This window comes from Ostrinia furnacalis, unplaced genomic scaffold (genome assembly GCF_004193835.3).
Source record: "Ostrinia furnacalis isolate ACB-3 unplaced genomic scaffold, ASM419383v2 OfSCF3993, whole genome shotgun sequence".
NCBI lineage: Eukaryota > Metazoa > Arthropoda > Insecta > Lepidoptera > Crambidae > Ostrinia > Ostrinia furnacalis.
In genome coordinates, this window is record NW_021134232.1 from 212,047 (window position 1) to 234,553 (window position 22,507).

Genomic DNA, 22,507 nt, shown 5'->3' on the forward strand with positions numbered 1-22,507 from the left:
GTAAACAAAAGCGTAACAAACAATAAACCTCATTCTTTTGTAAAATCAATATTATATCGTGGCCTATTTATTGAGCCGGTTAATCCGTCTAAGTAAGTACCTAGTAATTTTGTGTTTAAAACCTCTGTTACAACACAACAGTTTAATGCTTTTTTATAGTTTATCTAAAGATTAGTAGGTACGTAACTCATTGTAATCATTCAATTACAACATTTATATACAAATCGACGATTTTAAAAGAGGTTAATGTGTAAGATTAGGGTACTGATTTTGTATTCCAAAACTTTTCAGTTTAGTAGGATTGCTTTTATGTAGTTCTGAAAAACAAGTGTAGTCTAATAAAAGTTTTACACTTCCAATCTTTCTTAATTTGTTTCTTAGAATCATCTCAAGTCTTGTTTATAAACAAATAAACTTTTAAAAAATTTGTAATAACTCAGAAAACAGGTTTGATTGAGGTAAGTTTAACAACTTTACTATGTAAACTTTGATTTCCCTTCGTGAAATATGTAAACAAAGTGGTCATATTATCAGAAAACCTAAGGATATGTTCAAGAAAAGCCTAAACCAAGTTTACAAACGCACCACTTTATTTGCGGTCGAAAAACTCGCAGTTGTCAGATTTTAGACCTTGTTGCGTGATATTTAATTAGTGTCGTAATTGTGATGTGTGTAATTATGAGTGAGAGTGCGTCCGCACCGCGAGTGTCTGGCAGACAGCCCGCGCGCCGCCCAAGCTTATAAAAGAGGGCCGCTGCCTTATCCCGCGCCCGGCGCGCCGCACTCCCGACTCTGTCCTCATGGGGCGCGCAAATCTCTCACGATAGTACCTAGAAAAAACAAAATACATTTCTATGTATATTTTCTAACGACGTTAGGGACCAAGTGATAAAGTGATACGGTAAGTTAACCACGTGACGGTGCCAAGCGAGTGTGATACATGTGGAAACTGTGCAGTGTTGCCCGCAGAAACTGGATTGCGCTCGGACATGGATTGTTTAGTGATAATTCGGTACAAGAAGAATCGAATTGTAGCGACATCTATAGTTGTTGTGTGGGACGTGTGCCAGAAGCCAGTGTTACCAGAAGTAATAAGTGGAGTGAATAATATGCAACGGATATAAAGTTTTCAGTGCAAACTTAAAAGTTTTTCATGTAAAAACACATAATGATAACTGTTTATCATAAACGTAAATAGAGCAATTTTGAATCAATGTGTCATAAAAGTGTGTGATAAACTATAAAGTTTTAATTGACTACTAAACTCTAGCTGAGATATGCTCAGAGATGTTCATGTTTCCTATAAATATCTTCTGGAAACACTGGCTAAACTTAGATTACTAGACACCACTGCGTTACTCTGCTCACCTGTTTCTTATTTTGTTTTTTATTTAAACTTCATACATAATATTCACTGTGCAATAAAACTGAGTAATAATAGTAAAGAACTAATCTTATATTACTGTTGATGTAACTCGGATCACGTCACAGGCGTTCGCCTACGTCACGGCTAAGAATAGCACACAGATTTGATTGCAAAAAGAAGCACTTTTAGACATTCGTAAAAGTTTTGAATATAAAATATAAATGCATGTTGACTAGCTCACGACTCCGAATACTAAGTCATATTAATGACCTAATAATGTCCACGTAATGACCATAATTTAGCGTCATAGTTACCAGCAGCTGTAAAAATACTCTCCATTTGCAAGAAAACCACAGATAAGCGAACAAAACACCTCATATTTCTATGACGTCAATGCGCCGTTATAAACGCATTATGGAATACAGACGCGTTCGTTTCGTATTCCAATATCATAATTTATCATAATTTTGTATATCAAATGACTTCGATAACTTTCCATTTCAAAGACACCAAGAAGTTCGTAGAATCACAAATCTTGTAAAATTCAGGATCAGAACCTTAAGCTTGAACTTTATCAAGGACGAACTATTATCGACGAGGTCACCGAGGAAAATGAACTTGAATTGGGTTTTTAGGACATTGAAATAGACCGAACCATGAATCAGAGACATTGATGTTTGCTCTACATTCGAAATTTTTGTTTGATTAGCAGGATCCCATCAAAAACTGATATTTCTAATGCACATTATGCAAAAACTTCTTTTTATTAAATGATTTAAATCCTCACTGATCTGCAAAAAAATACCCAATGTTTTCCGCATCATTCAATCTACCCCAGTGTGGTCTTTACTCCAAAAGGCCTGAACATAGGACCTAATACTAAATAATTAATTACTCCAAATGAAGCCGTTACCTTCTAGAGTTTGGCTCTGACAACACGACCTCCCATCTGTCCACCGCGTCCATTCAAATCCTTCGCCCTCAGCCAACAAGCCACCGCGTCGACCTGCCAAAGTGGATTATACAACGTACCTATAATTCTATTTCGATTATTACCTTCGCCTGTTTATTCGTAGATGACGAATCGATTACAAATATAGGTAGATTTATTCTATAGTCAACACTAGAGTATCTTTGCGTAAGCAAGTTCTCGTTACATTATCTTAGGAATTTTAAAAGCTTGTTTTATATCGCGGAACACACTCGGCACCTTGCCTAGCCAACTAGTTGCTTCTGGTTTGGATACGATATATCGCGGTTGAGTCTATGTTTTAATAATACAGTATTATACGTGTTCAAATCTTGCAAGTTCACTGACAACTTGTTAAAACCAACAATTAGTTCAATAGTATTGCGTGCTTGAATGAAAAATATGAAAGATATTCGATTTTTCGATCAATTACCATTACATCCAATCAATAAACAATTTAGTAGATTTTTTTTAAAGTTTCAGCTGTTTAACATGTTAAACCTACCAACTTTCATGCAAAAAAGATGATAATAGCACAGCGAATTGTTTTTGCAAACTCAATTTTAAAATAACATTAAAAAGAGAAAGTTGAATACAATAAGTTACAGAGATATATCCTTTAAATTACTTTTACAACATAATGACGAAATTATGTCAATTACCTAAGAACATGAACTTATTTTCAAAGTAAGCTCATGAAAAAAGCAATGAAGCCGTTAAGTAACCCCTTTTGGTCTCTAAGATCTCTAGTTGATTAAGCGGTCGGTCACCATTATTTCGTGGTCAAAATTGAATGTTACACGCAGCTGCCAAAAGCAACAAACAACCGTGCTCTACTTCATTCATTGTGCCCTACACAACAAATAAATTCATTGCCTGAAATTTTTGAACGAAACTAAATGTAGGTAGGTAATGTCAGTTCTACAATAAATTTAAAGATCAATTAAGTAATTCGAGGTTGTAGGATTGATTCATGAATCAATAGGACTTCCATTCCCATGATAGCGCAAGTTAAAATACTCGTAAAGGCTGATTTACATGTATTAATTTGTAAAGTTTTTTTTTTTGCGTTATTTATTTAATTATTTATGTTCATTTTACATTAAAAACATTTAAATAAAATAGACCTACTAACATGGACAATTAACACCACATCGTACCTCATTTGTATGAGGCACGATGTGGTGTATTACGTTGTCGTAAAATAAGATTTTGATTTCAATTCGTGACCGCTTCGAATGATCCAAGTTGTGTACATAATACGACTATCGAATCTACGAGTACTTATTTAAAGAAAGTTATGAAGTGAAATATCTCTATTTTATTCAATTTCGATCAAAGTTAAGCATTTGCCATTTTAAACGTAAAAAGGTGTTCCTTAATCAAGTAGAGTCCCTCTCTACATTTCTCCTCATTAACTTTTCGCTTCCCGTTTTACAAAAGTTTCCTCTATAATTGTATTATTAACCTCTCTAAATAAATAATAACCAATAGGCAATTTGAATATGTCTCCAAATATTGAAATAAGGCCGCATAATAATAAAAAAGTTAGTAACTTCATTTTAAAATCGTACTAACATTTCCTATTAGCTATTGAACCAAAAATGTTTTATCTGCATTGCCTCACATTCAAGTTGTTTATACGTTTTCGTTACTATACGATATTTTTTGCGCCAATAAGTAGGTACATACTTTGGGAAATACAATAATTAAAGAGGGACATAGATAAACAAACAACAAGGCCTGGTTATTCAAACATTCTTAGTAATTTAATAGACCTAACCGTGACTCTACATTTAATAATATACAATACTCGTACAATGTAGGTATTTTAGATAGTTAATGTTCAGTTAATTAAATGAAATGTATGAATGAAGCGTCTGTCGTTTGAAATTGATCGATCTTTACGTATTAGATACAATTAAAATAAATAAATAAAAAATATTGTGACTAACCATGCGCGTTGATATTCTGAATGAACGATATTTTCTAAATACCGGTTATATCCCAGTTTTTACCGGGAACCGGTATTAGCCACAGCTTGCACGAGATAATAATATAGCCAAGTGGTTGGTGTGTGTGAAAGACTAGTAGAGTAGGACTACGACGTGTGTCAAAGAACCGATAAACTAATGAAAATTTAGAAGCTTTCAAACAAAACAGCTTTTAGGACAAAAGATTACTAGGTCTTTTTTTTAATTTTGCATAAATTGTTTAGCCATAGTACACCGAAAAGGACGAGACAGTAGGATTGGCAGAGAACAACCAGTATACGAATACTCGCATACGCCTGTACCTCTAGCATGAACAACTTTCGTCTTTGAATCGTTTGCGTATTCGATAAAATTCGATACTCAGTCTTCGAATTAAACGATAACGTGACAATTTTGGTTCTCAAAATAAGTTTCGTGCAACCACATCTCATACTAAGTTTACTTTACGACACGTTCACAAGGGCGCTGTTGTAGTTTTCTTACTAAATCTTTTGATGGCGATTCGAGTACGCAAACGATTTGCACTCGAAAGTTTTTCGTGCTAGCCGTACTGTACCTCTAGTACGAAAAACTTTCGAGTTCGTTTCGTTGCGTATTCAAAGTGACACTTTGAATACGCAACGAAACGAACTCGAAAGTTTTTCCTACTAGAGGTACAGATCACACCAATAAGTCAATCGGATTCCATGGTTATTCCATGCAAGAATATCTTACCTCAATTCAAGCTCATTTACACACACTGTTTCCTCCACAGGTTTCCTCATTCTAAAACTACCGATTTCCTTATATCAATGCAACTATGTGTGTCATATTTTCATAGCTCTAAATTTATGTATTACCTGTATAAATTATTCAACAAAACGTTATTTTGTAGTATAATGTTGTTTATAAGTTATGACGATACCTATTTTTATACTGTACATTTCGAATCCGCTGAAATCGACTTGTTGAAAGCGAAGAAATAACATAAAAACCGGCCAAGTGCGAGTCGGGCTCGCGCACAAAGGGTTCCGTAGCAGCAAATATAACCAAAATTACAGTTAAATCAACCTATCTCAAAAACTATAAGAGATACTTTGATCAAACCAAAAATCGTTGAAAGAGTTAATTAGCATGCATCACCTCTATTTTTTTTAGAATTTTATACCCCGTAGTTATAAAAATAGAGGGGGGGGGACATACTTTTTACGACTTTGAGAGCTGATATCTCAAAAACCGTTCACTTTAAGAAAAATGTTTTTTAGAAAACTTTATATCATTTTAAAAGACCTTTCCATTGATACCCCACACGGGTATGTACATCGAAAAAAAATTTTCATCCCTCAGTTACATGTATGGGGGGCCCCACCCCCAATTCTTTTTTTTACTATTTAGTGTCATAATTTTGTAGCGGTTCATACAACACATATTCCCATCAAATTTCATCACTGTAGTACTTATAGTTTCCGAGTAAATCGGCTGTGACAGACGGACAGACGGACAGACGGACAGACGGACAGACGGACAGACGGACATGACGAAACTATAAGGGTTCCGTTTTTGCCATTTTGGCTACGGAACCCTAATAAAAGAGAAAGAATGCAACATTCGTGATCATATTTTTTCGAAAATGTACTCGCCAACTGACAGTCATCGTAAAGTATATTAGTTAAATGAGTTTCTTTGTATAAATATGTCAATAAGAATATTCATAGTGTGGGTTTGCTTATGGCTTTAGAAACTTGTTGTGTTTATGTAGAGTTCCGAGCAATAAGTAGCATTGTTTCAGGAAAATAAACTAACTATCATCGGAAAATCATGTATTTGTTCATTAATAATAGATTTATTATCGTATATGATTAAGTTTATACTCAAGTAGTTTGTTTACGTTTAAGTGGTTAAGCAAAATTATCTGCTATAAAATAATTGTAAGGTAACGAAATAAGTAGTCCATGAAAACAAACTTTCTACTAATAAAAAGTCTCTGAGTGTCTTCTGATAACAAATCTTCAGACTTTTCCATATATTTATGTAACTTTACATGCGTTTTGTTAATTTTTACTTGAATGATTTACATTTTGATCTAGTTAGATAAAAAAAACTACAAGAGACAGTCGTGAGCGACAAAATTGTGATGCGTTTACAGTAATCAAGGCTCAAAGTAAATGCTAATCATTAAAAGTGTAAATAATTACAGCACGGAAGTCACCCAATCATAATACGAGAATTAGCGTTATGATGCTAAACCACTAACAAACAAAACTAGTGCACTCTCTATCTAATTTAATTTACTATCGTTATTTGATGTTAACTTTAAATATAGTTGTCAGCAATGCACAGGCATGCCGGCGTATCGCTTGTCAAGATAGAAAATATTAGATCTCATAGATCAGTGTCAAAGGGTGAATGGTGGTTGCCAACCCAGGTAACCAATGTCGATCTTTCGGCCGTGCTCCAAATACTTGCAATTATCTGCTCGATAACTACCTGCCTGCTATAATTACTGCCCTAATTATTTTACTCCTCTATAAAAGCAGCAGACTCTATTTTATTACCATGAACGTAACCCTCGTATTTGTTTACTCACGTGATTTATCGATAACGAAGACGTATACGAAAGAAAAAGAATAATTATCCATACTCTAAACGCGCTTTTCAATGATAAATGGTCATTTGCCCTCTTATGAACATTTAAGTACAAATAGGCAGATAAATATGCATTCAACAGTTGATAACGTAATGTTTGATCAATGTTTATCGCAGATTAATTAAGGGGAACATGTCCTAGATATCGTGCATATTATCTACCTACATTTTGTATTGACCTTCGAAGATCAAGGTAAAACGTGCATGGGCGCTTTACTTTGACGGTACTGGACTACCTAGTTCTTATCCTAAATGGAATTATAGATCAAACAGGACTAACTAAAGTTTTCTGTCAAAATGCATAAAATGTAGTGATGCTTTTAAAGCATTTTCCATAATGATGAGGAGACACGGCGTTTGTAGTGCCGGGAGCTCGACCCGGGCAGCGGCCGCTATAAAAAGATCATCATAGGACGGCGCCGACGGCCGCCGCGCGACATGCAACCCTGGAAAGCGACTCGGCAGTGCCATCGAGTACTGTTGCCAAAATAATTAAAGAAATCTCAGTCGGTATCCCTCCACCGCGCCCGCGCCGCTCTAAAATCGTCGCTCTTCGCCCGGGAGTCGATACTCGGGGCGCGGAGGGAAAACATCTCCCGCGCCACTCTTATTTCTTCTTTCCTTCCCGACGCTGTCGAAAAAAAAAATATTTCAGTAAGTTCCTAATTTCAACTTTCCCATATCGGATCAGATGTGTGTGTGGTAAACTCAAGTGTTCAATTAAGTGCTACGAGTTATTTCGAAAGTTCATGGATGTTCCCAAGTGATAAAGTGTTACATAACGCAAAACAAATTTTTAGAATTTTAAAAATACCGCATTTTTTCCATCGCTTAGGTCACGAAAATAGCTTTGATCACGTGGTACAAACTCAACCTATAGGATCGCTCCACATTTCTAAGCGACCATAAATAATGTGATAATTTTTATTTCATTTCAGCCTCAGTTTTATTTTAGTTATAATATATTTGAATATTTTTCATGATTAACTGTGAATATAAATGTGATTTACAGACAATATTTGGAAAATAAAGATTCTGATTTGAAATAACTTTATGACATACAAATAGATGGCGCTGTGATCGTTCACTTTTTCGCATGTCAGTTTACGGAAAAATGACGGCTGCATTGGATACGTGTTCTTGTGGTTTATGATATTTACGATAGAAAAAGTATTAACTTAGTACAAAAATAGTTACTTCTTTGAAAAATAGATATCAGAGTTTTATCTAAGTGAAATATTAAGTAGACAACATAATCTCATGTATTAAAAAAGTTTTTGGTGAGTTGAGTGGTGCAGTGGTCAAACGGCGCTTGCCATTTATTATTAGGAAATTGCTAGTTACTCAGTAATAATCTCCCTTGGCCTATTTTTTATTATTCTTTGTCGTGGGGTATGATAATTATTATAAAATAAACTTCAGACTTAAGGATAATGTACATGATGCGTAGTATGACCCTAAAATCTGTCATTCGTGTTGTTTCAAGTGGATTTAGTGCGCACTGAATTCAAATTTTTTTGAAGCATAAATCATTGTGTACTGCTTTATGAGATAAAGGATACACCATTTATTATTGTGTAACTAAACATATAAGAAACATAACCTCAAAGCAAGCTGAACTGAGAATGATGACTCGTCATTCCTAACCTAATCTCTTCTTGTCTTCTAGAACTGACGGCAACGTAGTAATTCCACCATGGAGGACGCTCATTCGAAATCCGTGGACGAAGTTTTAGGATATTTTGGCACAGACCCAGACAAAGGCCTTAGTCCAGACCAAGTCAAAAGAAACCAGGAGAAATATGGGCCCAATGGTAAGTTTCCTTTTCTATTTTATACATTATCTGGTGTGATATTTACAAGTTTGTTAAAACAGTCAGAGCAGACTTAGTATTTTGTAATTCCCATGTAGTATGAATATATTTTCCTTCCTTTAGGTTCTTATAACATCAAGATATGGTTAAAAATTATCACTTTATTTGTTGAGAGCCTTATTTAGTTTTTAGGCATTGCTTTCCTAAATCATTACAATTCTTAAGGCAACTATTGTCAAAGCTTCATACACCAGTGAGACAAACAACAAGTTATTATTCATAATATTTGTTTAGTTGCTGACATATTTAAATAACAGTTTATTTAGATAACTTTCTACATTAACCTAGGGTTACTCAGTTTCTAGGGGGCTTAGTAGTGTCTTTTATAACGAGGAAATGATCGTGAAGAATGTTGAGATATAGCCGATGTTCAGCTGAGATAGTTTCAAGTACACAAGATTTATACTGATTATTATGAATCAACAAAAGCTTTTATGAATTAAATTACCATGTTGGTAATGTTAGCCCAATCAGTTATTACTGTCATACTAATGTATCTAAAACTACTGTAATGTTTATGGCATCTGTAGTAACAATCTGATTTGATCAATTTGAAGATTGACATTCAACCTTTATTAATATACTAACAAGTATCAAATGCATGCTTGTTGAAATAAATTGTCTTGACTTCTTTTATTGTACTTATTGCTTAGCCCTGAATCTAAAATTTGCTAGATCTATTTTTTTTGGTATTAGACTATCACTCATGGTTACTTGAAGCTTTGCCAGCTGGACACGGTTGACCATGAATCATTCAGTGTTGACAATGGTCACTAAAAATAAATAAGATGCCAGGGTGACTGCTTGAAGCAATGTAACAGCTGAAATAATCCATAATCGGCGTGATTATATTATGTATGTATGTATAAAATACAGATTGATAAGGACAGGTGTTAAATGGCAAAGATTTCACTATTAAGGGTCATTCTGATATATGAACAGACTAGCTGTGCCCGCGACTTCGTCCGCGTGGACTAATGACTTTGGGTAGGCACTTTTAATAATTTAGTCTAATTATTTTACAAAGGCCTATGTTCAGCAGTGGACGTCCTATGGCTGAAATGATGATGATGATGATTTTACAAATAGCTTTTGCCCGCGACTTCGTCCGTGTAGAAGTCGAAAAAGTTCTCATAGGATTTTTAAATGGTTTTTAACGTTATTATCTAAATGTTTGAATACTATTTGATCGTTTAAACACAGTGATCAGTGAATGATTCAATTACATAAAATTTTAATGATACTTTTCACGGCTTCGCTCTCATGAATGTTAACGACCGTCAAAAGCACGTCGATAGATGGCGGTCACTAATTTAGACTTTGATTTGCTCGTTTAAACACAGTGAATTATTCAGTTACATAAAATATCTATAATGACTAAATTTTAAATATTATGAACAATGAGGATCAGTACTGTTGTAGAAAATTCAATAAAACTAGTATCTACGTTAATCTTTAAGACATAAGAAAGATATATCTCTTTGAATTATCCAAATCGGACCATTACTTACGAAGATATTAAGTAATAAACATAGGCCGTTTTTGCCGCTAAAAGTCAACGTGCGCAAGGCCGCGTGACGTCATTATATCCGAATCGAGCGCAGCCGGCGTACTAATAGGATGGAAAATATTTTTTTCCGGCTAAACTATCAGTTTTAGAAAANAAATTAAATGCTCTAACTCCTTATGGTGGTAGAGCGTCATGTTCCACAACTTCAGCTTTATAATATTAGTATAGATAATACTTATCTCTAATCAACAGTGATTTTACATATTTTAAAGAATTATATTTCAATCATAGCGCACTGTTATAATTGTTGCTTCTAACATAGATCAGCAGTAGAACCTCTATGAATTTCATACTTTTGAACTAATAACATTTATTAGTTAACATTAATATTGTCTATTACATTATTGTGACTGCTGTGCAGAATAACCTCACTATCAATGCAATGTTATTGAAAAATAGGAAGGACATAGGTTTTTTTAATGCACTAAAGATAAACTTGTCAACAAATGCAAATAATTGCTCATAACGTCTGGATCATATTGTGCACTCCAAAAAGTTATTTTATGATATTTTAACTGGAATGTAATACAATAATATTTTAAATTGTTTTTCAATATTTACCTACGTCTTTTTATAGTAGTTTGCAAAGTTGTTTACACATTACACTTAGGAGAATCTATAACATGTGAAAAATTGCCTCTATTGTCCTGCTAGTCCATACTAATTGCTCGAACATATTCGGTTGGGTTATTGTTTTATTCTCATGGTAGTTTTCCTCATAAGTACTAGTATGAAAGTGCGCAATGTGTTTTTCTTATTGCTAAACTAAGTAATGTGGCTCCTTGTTCCATTTTGTATTGTGATTTGACTATTTCTGATGGTAATTAGTATTTGTTTGGGTAAATAAGATAAACAATTGTTATCAGTCAGATATTTTGAAATAATTACATATAATATAGACAGATTTAATGATAGATAACACGTAAATAATTCTAGAATAGTGCACGTTTTTTTATTAAGTTCTTGCCAACGTTAACAGAGAGGAATATGTCTCAAGTGGATGGAATTTTTTGAGATTTCAAAATTCATGTAAGTGATTAGCCTGTCTGAGCATGATAATTCGACGGTAGATGATAGACGTCTGTGTGCGTCAGATATTTATTTATAGGTGGGCAAGAGTCGAGGGTCGGAGGCTGTGGAGCGTGTGGTGAGCTCGGCGCCCTGAGGCGTGACGGGCGCTCCCGGCCGCCAACAAATATAGGACACAGCTGAGGCGGCACGATTTAATGCTCGATTTCACGTAAAAACGATAACGCTACCACCCGAAGCGCCTGAACTTAACGCTTAATGGGTTAACATTAACTAACCCCGCACACGCTATCAGACTAATTTCAAACTTTTAATGAAAATAATGGTACATTAGTAAACAGGTACCTACACGTTCCATGCGATTGAGTAATATCGTTAACACGTATAATTGTTAGACGTCTAAAAAGGAATCTCATTTATGACGCTTTCGCACCTATATCATTAATGCAATGACGTCGGCCGTTCGGACTATTTATGTTACATTTTATTGTCAGCGTTCAATTTTATTTACATAACCAGGAACTTGGATTGTTACAAATACAAAGTAGTTAAGTTGTACCAGTTGTACGTCATTATTGCGCGGCAAAAGTAGTAGGTAGGCGATAATAAGATGCACTTCGTCATAGTAACTAGGTAATAACCACAGAATACCTATTTAAATTGATTGTATGGTAATTTAACGATTCTACTCCAACTTACATCAATCAATACCTATATGAAAGTAAGCAGCAGGAAAAAATTAACAATCTTTGTTCTTTATTATTGTTACTAGCTTTCCGCCCGCGGCTTCGCCCGCGTGGAATTTTGTCTGTCACAGAAAAACTTTATCGCGCGCGTCCCTGTTTCAAAAACCGGGATAAAAACTATCCTATGTTCTTTCCCGGGACTCAAACTATCTCTATGCCAAATTTCATCAAATTCGGTTGCGAGGATTAAGCGGGAAAGCGTAACAGACAGACAGACAGACAGACAGACAGAGTTACTTTCGCATTTATAATATTAGTTGGGATAATATTAATGGAATATTTTATTTTAACCTTCTAAAACTAACTGAACCTTTTAAATAGTAATTTTATTTATTGGGTTCTAAATGTGATGTTATGTTAGTTTACTGGCCTTCAAATTTAATCTGTGTAACATACCTAAATCAGCTTTATTAATTAAATGATGAACAAAACTGCTATACAAAAACATACTGTGCGTTAACCCGGCGAGGATGTGGTACAAAAAGTATCAGTCGGGGATGTGGAGGGTCTTTATGACCCTGTATTTGATTTGTAGATTTTTCCCTACTAAGCGGTAATTTAAAAAATATTTATCAAGAAACTTAAGTAATAGTTAGTAATTAAAGGATTTAAATTGAAAAATTCACCAATAGCCATATACATGTTTAGATAATAGAGCTATTCTTAAAGTCTAGAAAATTGTGAAATTTGCATTATCTTGGAACAAAAAAGCAATTTTATCATATCTCATAATATTAATTAGTATTTTCTGGTAATCAATGTCGTACATCATTATTTATTCATAATGAGTCTTCTAAGGTACAAATCAGCTCATTGTTAACAAAACAGAGCAATGTGATTTTGGCAAAATTTCGTGATTTTTACATTTACGCTCGTCTATTTTCTTTCACCGACGACGGTCGACTCACAAGTGGCGTGCAAAGGGGAGCAGAGTTCAATTACTCCAGCTACTGAGACGTTCAACAGCACACGGCTACAGGATAAATAACTGTACACAAAAATATGTAGCACGGGGTCAAATTGACCCCTCCACATCCTCGCCGGGTTAAATGTAGGTCGATAGTCAGTGTTAAATGCATCATTGTTATTGCGAATTCAATTCAAATACCTATACATAGGTGCTTAAATTAATATAATTAAGGTAAACAATGTGTATCATAGGCATGTTTTCGGAAAATAATATTCTTCAGAAACTAATATTGACCTAGGTATTTACAATAGGTATATCATTATTATCGAATATAATATTTTAACAACTAGGTATCCTCGAAGGACCACATAGGTACGTAGCTTATTAGACGGCTGTTTCCATGCAAACCAGACAAGAATAAGAATTGAAAAGGCCTTGTTTAAATATCTAAATTCAGTCGAACAATAAAAGAAGAATAAAATTGGTGTCGTGCACAGTCGTTGTGTTGTGAATAAACCTTTTTACTTATCTCGCAATCCCTAACAAAATAAACGCGAAGTTTATTAGTAGGACAAAACAAACAGAAAAACACTAAACATGTTTGCTGTTTTATCATTCTCATTTGTGCAGTCTCGGTTGGTATTCATAAAACGCTTACAGATATAAAACTTAGTCTTATTTGTCAACTAGCGACCTGCCCCGGCTTCGCACGTGTGCTAGTTATAATACACTCAACATCAAATAAACCGCATCTTCCGCGACGCGAACTTTAAAGATTTTCTTCTGACACAATCATGGTACCCCAACAATATTGGTGTTATTTGAAAGCCCAATAAATATCCTTAAAGAAAAATACATTTCATTTCTAAATAAATGATTAACATATACCATAAATGTGACTTGAAAATAGACCTCACTTTGTGCTCACCTCTGGGATCAATTAGACCAATTTTTATGGTTACAAAACCAAATGAAGATCTCACGTGTCCTCTTTAACAGATGGATAGCGATTAATCCCAACTTAACAGTTTTATAGTCATAAAAAATGGCTATAGCGTAAGTACCTATTTTTTGAAGAAGTGACTCTGGATCCTTGTAAAGACACATTTTTGGGATAAAAACCTTTCCTTTAATGAAATGAAGTTTAGAACTAGGCTTTCAAATGGTACCAATATTGGTGGGATGTGGGGATGCATACGTTTGATAAGTGCTTGTCGCGGGAGGTGCGATTTATTTGATGCCGAGTGTATAAACGTCCCTCTCGAATCACTCTATCAATTAAAAAACCGCATCAAAATCCAAACATACAGTTTTAAAGATCTAAACATACATACATAAGGACAGACAGCGGAAAGCGACTGTTGTATACTATGTAGTGATATTATGATTCTCGACTGATGACATTCGCAAAAGTCTTTTAAGAATTCACAAGTATAGAACCAAACCAACCGCTTAAAAGTGCCGCTAACATAACGTTCGTCCTCTAAACAGTCGTATATCGATAATGATAAGGGGACGCTGTTTTTGTAGCACACCGTAAAGTTCCGTCAAACGTACGTTTGGTTCAGTTTGAAAACACAAACATCATTGAGGAAATGTCTCAATTAGCTCGCAGTAGTAACGTGTCGTAATGCACCGGCTAAGAAGGTTAATCTCTTTCAATTTTGACCGTTTCATTGCGTCTATATGCTAGAGCTATATTGCATGTGTTTTGATAGTTCGGATTGCAATAAGCAGTTAATCGCGGGCACAATCTAAAACCGCTGCTAGAGCCCAAGAATACCTCGGCTTCGAGTATGTAGGTAGTAAGTTTATTTTGGACGGCACGAGTATGCTGGAAGACGCTCTATTACGCATTACGCATACAAATATAATGATATCCAATATCCCAGTTTATTCAGAGCATCCACTGATCTGCTACTGTAAGCTTTGCAGCGGCGAGATATATCACACTCATGGCACTATTAATTGGGTCATGAAATGGATTCGTCACGTACTTTTTAGCGCTGAACGTTTTAAGTAAATTAACACGCTTAACTTAACACCACGTTGACAGCACGATAACTTGTAGCTTCACCATGTTATTTATTTTATTACCAATTTACTCGTTTTTACGCTACATCATATTATCGACAAATCAAATCAAATCATTTTTATTTGCGAACATGGCTTTACACACAGTAGTGTTACCAGTCATCCACCATCCTCCATCGTCAAAAGCATATTATATTTTAAGACTTGGTTGTTTTAGGTGTAGCTACGTACTTTCTCTTCACAATTTCTACACGGTGCATTTTAAACATGATCTTTTTAACTTTACAAAGTATCAGAAGAGGGAATGTCATTACTTTCACAAAAGTTTGCGACATTTGGAAAGCAAATTTTTTTGGCCGTTTCATGTTTTGTGCTGCTTTAGACACAGTGTTCGACTGTTGATTAAAAAATTCGACTATAAAACGGTTAAATTGCCAAGTTCGCGAGTTGAGACTAAACAATTTGCTAGCTAGTTGTAAGTCTAACGGTACAATTGAAGTCAAGGGCAATCCACCTGTAGCTAACTTGTAGCATTCTCCTTAGGTCACTAGCAAAAAACCCTAGAAGGTGTTCGTCTGATATAAGTTAATCATGATTATACGAAACTATTATTTACAGGAAACTTTTCCATTGCAGTTTACTAATTTTCCCATACAGATTAATTTTAGAAAACCCCGTCTTAAGGAAGGAAAACGGCAGATTAAAGTTTTTAGCTTCACGCGATCGAAGTCGCGGGCGTCCGCTAGTTTCCTAACTTTTTGCTATGGTCACTTATTGCGATCAGCATAATTAACGGTCCACCATACACGTTATACTGTGTATTGTTTTATGACATAGGCAGTCTTGTCACGTCCGCGTGGGTGTTAGTCTCCAAGCTTGGCGTGGAGATTGCTGACTTCTCGCTGTTTTATGCCCCGTTGTTAGTTTTATTGATCTTCGCGAGCGTGCACAGATGCTGACACGGCGTTATCGATGCGTTGACTAATTGCTTACATTAGTCACGGCGAGGCTGGCACTCGGACCGCGTACGCAAATAGAGTCGGTACAACGATTGACTTAGCGCACGTTGCCCGATTACGAAGCAACGAGCCCATCTCGAGAGATTCCTAACGAGATGAGGTCGGCCAGACGTACCTATCTGATTAATTAGTCCTCACCGCCACAAAGACAATTGGTTCCGGAACCTCGACAAATGTATTACGTCAAAGCTACGCACGGAGTGAGGTCATTGTACAGGTCACGCCAGCGACGTGGCCCAATGTGACCGCCCCACGAATGCTATCGCAATAAAAAAACCTAACAGCATCATAAATGATGCGTTTGACGTCTTCGAATATTTTACCCGCGCGTATCTCGCAACTAGCACACAATATGAACTCTATGCAAATAAATGCTTTACAACATTGTTGTAAACAGATTCTTGAAAAAGCCATACAAGTAGGTTTCTATTTAAAGATAAATATGTTCAGTATCGCGTCAGCCCATCGCGAATCCTTTATCATTAAGTACTTTCGCTATTTCTTTGTTGGGAACGTAGATAAAACTACTATTTGCTGTTATCGTACAAATTGAGTAATTCAGTCCACAGATTAGGCGAATCACGTCTGTTTGTCTGTGCAAATCGGGCTTTCCGTTAAGGCGTAATACCGAAACCTGTTTGAGCTGATAAGGTGTCGCAGATACAATAGTGAGGACAAGTCGCCGGCTGGCGGCCGTGTGCTATGCTCGCATTTGACGTCATTGCTGGTCGCGCGATCGCGGCCAGGCGCACTACTCGACCACCGACTAATGTATTTATGTACGATCGTAACTGCCGAGATAGATCGCATGCCTGCTCTGACTGTTTTATAGTCTGTTACTCCTTTGATGTTTTATTCAAAAATCTTATTATGGTTCTTTTCTCTTTACAGAACTGCCTGCGGAAGAAGGTAAGCGTCGAGTATGCTGACTGGATAAGTATACGAGTTAAAATGGTTTTTGTCCATCAAATAAATGCATAGCCATTCGAGGCACGCATAATTTGGAACGCTAACAAATACCATAATGTGTAAACGAGTAAACATCAAACCTGACAATAAGTTCAAAAAGCGTGTCAAGGCTCTGGAGACACATTTCATTTTCCTTGCAACCTTGTAGGCTTTTGTCATGAAAAACTAACAACTGTAGTTATGATTACTAGCCCAACGAATATAAAATCTATAAAATTAATATGCTAATTCTTGGTAGTATATGTGCCAGTTTTTTTTTTTTTGTTGATAAACAGTAGTTTTCTTAGATACAAAAAAACTGAACCACCTTGAAAATTGAACTTCCTAATATAACTGCGCCTAATCATAACACCCATTTGTAATATGATTTATTTATTTACAGGCAAAAGTATATGGCAGTTAGTCCTGGAACAATTCGATGACCTCTTAGTAAAGATTTTGCTGTTAGCCGCTATTATTTCTTTCGTAAGTATACTTAAATCGCAATCCCACAGTACATTAGGAATCATTACAATACATTATTCTAATGAACGTCTTTTGTTTTCAGGTTTTAGCTTTATTTGAAGAACATGAAGACGCTTTCTCAGCGTTCGTAGAACCCTTTGTTATTTTACTAATTCTTATTGCTAACGCCGTAGTAGGAGTATGGCAGGTAAAAATGAATCAAAATTAAACTACGTTCAAATGTACAAGTATGTTTACGGTCGCCACTAACAGCCATCGTGAATATTTCAGGAAAGAAACGCCGAATCCGCCATCGAAGCTTTAAAAGAATACGAACCCGAAATGGGTAAAGTAATAAGAGGAGACAAATCCGGCGTACAAAAAGTAAGAGCGAAAGAAATCGTTCCCGGCGACGTCGTGGAGGTGTCCGTCGGTGACAAGATTCCCGCCGATATCCGCCTAATCAAGATTTATTCCACCACCATCCGTATTGACCAGTCCATCCTGACTGGTGAGTCCGTGTCTGTGATCAAGCACACAGACCCCATTCCCGACCCCCGCGCTGTGAACCAGGACAAGAAGAACATCCTCTTCTCCGGCACCAATGTCGCCGCCGGCAAGGCCCGCGGTATCGTCATCGGCACCGGACTCAACACTGCCATCGGTAAGATCCGTACCGAAATGTCCGAGACTGAAGAAATCAAGACACCCCTGCAACAAAAACTCGATGAGTTCGGTGAGCAGCTGTCTAAAGTCATCTCTGTGATCTGCGTTGCCGTCTGGGCCATCAACATCGGTCACTTCAACGACCCCGCCCACGGCGGAAGCTGGATCAAGGGCGCCGTCTACTACTTCAAGATCGCCGTCGCCCTGGCCGTCGCCGCCATCCCCGAAGGCCTGCCCGCCGTCATCACCACCTGTCTGGCTCTGGGCACCAGGAGGATGGCCAAGAAGAACGCCATCGTCAGGTCTCTGCCCTCCGTAGAAACCCTCGGTTGCACGTCGGTCATCTGCTCCGACAAGACCGGCACCCTGACCACCAACCAGATGTCCGTGTCTCGCATGTTCATCTTCGAGAAGATCGAGGGCAGCGACAGCAGCTTCCTCGAGTTCGAAATCACCGGCTCCACCTACGAACCCATCGGCGACGTCTACCTGAAGGGACAGAAGATCAAGGCTTCCGAGTTCGACGCTCTCCAGGAATTGGGCACCATCTGCGTCATGTGCAACGACTCCGCCATCGACTTCAACGAGTTCAAGCAGGCCTTCGAGAAGGTCGGCGAGGCCACCGAGACCGCCCTCATCGTGCTGGCCGAGAAGATGAACCCCTTCAACGTCTCCAAGACCGGCCTCGACCGCCGCTCGTCCGCCATCGTCGTCCGCCAGGAAGTCGAGACCAAGTGGAAGAAGGAGTTCACCCTCGAGTTCTCCCGTGACAGGAAGTCCATGTCCACCTACTGCACACCCCTGAAGCCCTCCCGTCTCGGAACTGGACCCAAACTGTTCGTCAAGGGCGCGCCCGAAGGCGTGCTCGACCGCTGCAGCCACGCCCGCGTCGGAACTAGCAAAGTGCCCCTCAACACCACCCTCAAGAACCGCATCCTGGACCTCACCCGCCAGTACGGTACCGGCCGCGACACACTGCGTTGCTTGGCCCTGGCCACCGCTGACAACCCGCTCAAGCCCGATGAGATGGACCTCGGCGACTCCACCAAGTTCTTCACCTACGAAGTCAACCTCACCTTTGTCGGTGTCGTGGGAATGTTGGACCCTCCCCGCAAGGAAGTATTCGACTCCATCGTCCGTTGCCGCGCTGCTGGTATCCGCGTAATCGTCATCACCGGTGACAACAAGTCCACCGCTGAAGCCATCTGCAGGTACACTTTGTTCCTTATCTGCGTTGTTATATTATTTTTTTATGATTGTGCCTAACGTTCTGGTACTTTTCAGGCGTATTGGCGTGTTCACTGAAGATGAGGACACCACTGGTAAATCCTACTCTGGTCGCGAGTTCGATGACCTGCCCGTCTCGGAACAACGCGCCGCCTGCGCCCGCGCTCGCCTGTTCTCCCGCGTGGAGCCCGCCCACAAGTCCAAGATCGTTGAATTCCTGCAAAGCATGAACGAAATCTCCGCCATGGTAAGTTAACTCTACGATAACATTAACCTCCAGTTTCAAGTACGAAAATAATACTATAAAATCAAACACAACCTGTTATTAACTAGACAATATCAGATAAGCCCTAGTGAATTACGTTCGGTTCACTATCACTTAATTCCACAATATTATTCTCTGTTTACATTGTTACTAGTGGGAGCGCTTCGCTGTTTATGTTTGGTTTCGCTGTTTATAAACTGGCAGCTTGTATCGCGTACAATCGCCACCTTTAATTGCGGAGTTTACCGAAATGCTAAAATTAGACGAATCACGCTTTTATCTCTTCTCATCTCTTTTGAGTTGTGTTTTTCAATGCCCTCGACTTTCGGCCGCTCTGATCTAGTGTAGTGAAACACAGACTACTCATGACTCACTATAAAAATTTATTGAAGTTAGAATAGAGTTACTTCAGCATCATTTTTATGCTATATTATAGCCTGACCAGGAACATAAAAACCCTCGCCATGTTGCGGAAAACTAATGGTACTAATTTCTTTTAATGGCAACAGTAACTGAAAACTTCATTGATATGTCACCTTGCATGTCAGTCTATTGCTGTCAAAGTGTAAACAAACTTTATTTTAAATGTGCGCAATTGATTTTGTGAATTAAATTGCTAAAATCTTTTTATAGTCGTGAAAGAAAAGTGGTTCACAATGTGTTAAAGTATTTGTCGAAGAGAAATACTAAGTTTTCGGACAATATTTTCATTGAATAATGTTTCCGACAAAGGTTGTCAAATTGACTGACATGTTTATCGTATAGTACAGTCCACTATGAAAATTAGCTGTGGTTTGTTTCAACTACCTATTTTAAAGATTTTTGTCACTTTCTAAGTGTTGAATTTTATGGAATTGGGAAAGAAGTACCGAGTTTGAAGCGTTCATGAGCAGACATTGCAGTGGAATATTCAAGTTCTGAATTTGATTATTGATGAATAATAAAATAAATCCTACTAGCTCGATTGATGGTTTCATTTAATTTATTTAAACCAGGTTACCTATACAATCTTTATTCGTTAATTTATGAAAATATCAAATTAGGACGTAATCCTGAATCCTGATACATAAAGTTAGGATATTAATTTAACACAGGTACGACTGTACTCAGTGTTGCATTATCAAATGCAATTGACGCGCCTCTATGCCAGGGTTTTTATGTTCCTGGTCAGGCTATAAATCTTAGCTCCCAATAACCTAACGAGCTAACGTAGTGTCTCTTATGTTTTGTTAAAATTTTGATCATATAAAAACACAGGTGCACACATATCATACAGTCAAATTATCAAATCCTATTGTCTTTATTTTTTCTATATTAGCATAATGAAATTCACCGATTTACCCGTTGCTCTCGCTTACATAATTTAGAATTGATCTAAGGTTATTTATTTTGTATTTTACTGTCTATTTGACCCAAAAAGACACTTGTGTACTATAGGTATTCTGACTTTTAGAGCACTTTCACATTTAGGCGACTTTAGCAGCGCGACAGAGGCGCTGCCGATAGTTTCATACTATGTGACAGTGGATGCATTTACATTATAAAAACGCTGCTGTCGCGATTCTCACGCCCTAATTTGAAAGCGGCCTTATTGACCGACCAAACCTTTGTAATACAGACTGGTGATGGTGTAAACGACGCCCCTGCTCTGAAGAAGGCCGAGATTGGTATCGCCATGGGCTCCGGAACCGCCGTCGCTAAGTCTGCTGCTGAGATGGTGTTGGCTGACGACAACTTCTCATCCATCGTCGCTGCCGTTGAGGAAGGTTTGTATTGTTTTCGTAAATTAAGAGTAAAAGTGAATTCTGTTAATGTTTGAATTTCAAGAATATTATAATGTTATTACTTGTCAAAATTGAGGAAGGCTCGAGTTGAAGTGAAATACAAATCAATACATAACACGATTGGACTCATATTGTACAGTCGACAGCACCACAGACTATATTGCATTTTTGCTGCAAAATAATATGTTTAATAACTAAATAAGACGCCACTATGTTTAGCTTAAATGTGCTGTCGATAAGATAATATATTTTATAAGTTCTTCCTTGAACTATAAAACAACGACTAAATTCAACTGTTAGCTACGTTATGTACCCTCAAAGCAAACGTTTAACTAGAGTTACGGACCATCATTTTGAAAAACTTTACGTTCTAATGTAACTACACAATATGTCTCGTTTTTACGAAAAAATAAAGTAAATAATGATCATCCACAGGTCGTGCCATCTACAACAACATGAAGCAGTTCATCCGTTACCTGATCTCTTCCAACATCGGCGAAGTCGTCTCCATCTTCTTGACCGCGGCCCTGGGTCTGCCCGAGGCTCTCATTCCCGTGCAACTGTTGTGGGTCAACCTGGTGACGGACGGTCTGCCCGCCACGGCCCTCGGCTTCAACCCTCCTGACCTGGACATCATGGACAAGCCTCCCCGCAAAGCTGATGAGGGTCTGATCTCTGGATGGCTGTTCTTCAGGTTCGTATTTGATACCCCTTCAGCTTGGAAAAAGAACTCACTAAGTAGCCAAGTCAAACAATGTGAAATCAGTAAATTATTTTTTGCGATCGTAAAAATTTGAAGTTATAATAGAAAGACTCGGGTCTTAACATGACATTATAATAATTATAATGTGACACATTAATAAATGTCGCGTTAAGACCCGTATCTTTCTATTTTAGTCGAAATGAAACCCGAAAGTTTACAATGTTATAGAAATTATAACTTTATACATAGGTCATAAGGGTTTGAATTTAAATGCTAGAAGATAGCGAGTTCTTGTGTCGTGTGGGGACGCGT

General features: G+C 37.4%; 1 protein-coding gene across 3 annotated transcripts; it reads left to right on the plus strand.

Annotated features, from left to right (window-relative positions):
* Positions 1-721: 721 nt before the first annotated feature.
* On the plus strand, positions 722-22,292 carry LOC114358564 (ATPase sarcoplasmic/endoplasmic reticulum Ca2+ transporting SERCA). 3 transcript variants are annotated; one of them, XM_028312563.1, is made up of 9 exons: positions 722-901; positions 8,625-8,769; positions 17,029-17,046; positions 17,489-17,571; positions 17,654-17,758; positions 17,842-19,427; positions 19,501-19,690; positions 21,327-21,474; positions 21,928-22,292. In XM_028312563.1, the coding sequence occupies exons 2-9, from the start codon at positions 8,652-8,654 to the stop codon at positions 22,287-22,289; spliced, it is 2,610 nt and encodes an 869-aa protein (XP_028168364.1). In that variant the 5' UTR covers positions 722-901; positions 8,625-8,651; the 3' UTR covers positions 22,290-22,292. The 3 variants fall into 3 exon arrangements, with proteins under 3 accessions (XP_028168364.1, XP_028168363.1, XP_028168365.1); XM_028312562.1 differs by lacking the exon at positions 722-901 and adding an exon at positions 7,453-7,609; XM_028312564.1 differs by lacking the exon at positions 722-901 and adding an exon at positions 8,056-8,235.
* Positions 22,293-22,507: the final 215 nt, after the last annotated feature.

Bases quoted from the DNA above. Each gene is read 5' to 3' on its own strand.
- LOC114358564 (XM_028312563.1), top strand. From the start codon at position 8,652: ATGGAGGACGCTCATTCGAAATCCGTGGACGAAGTTTTAGGATATTTT. The intron at 17,759-17,841 runs GTAAAAATGAAT...TGAATATTTCAG, and splicing joins CCGTAGTAGGAGTATGGCAG to GAAAGAAACGCCGAATCCGC. The intron at 21,475-21,927 runs GTTTGTATTGTT...GATCATCCACAG, and splicing joins CGTCGCTGCCGTTGAGGAAG to GTCGTGCCATCTACAACAAC.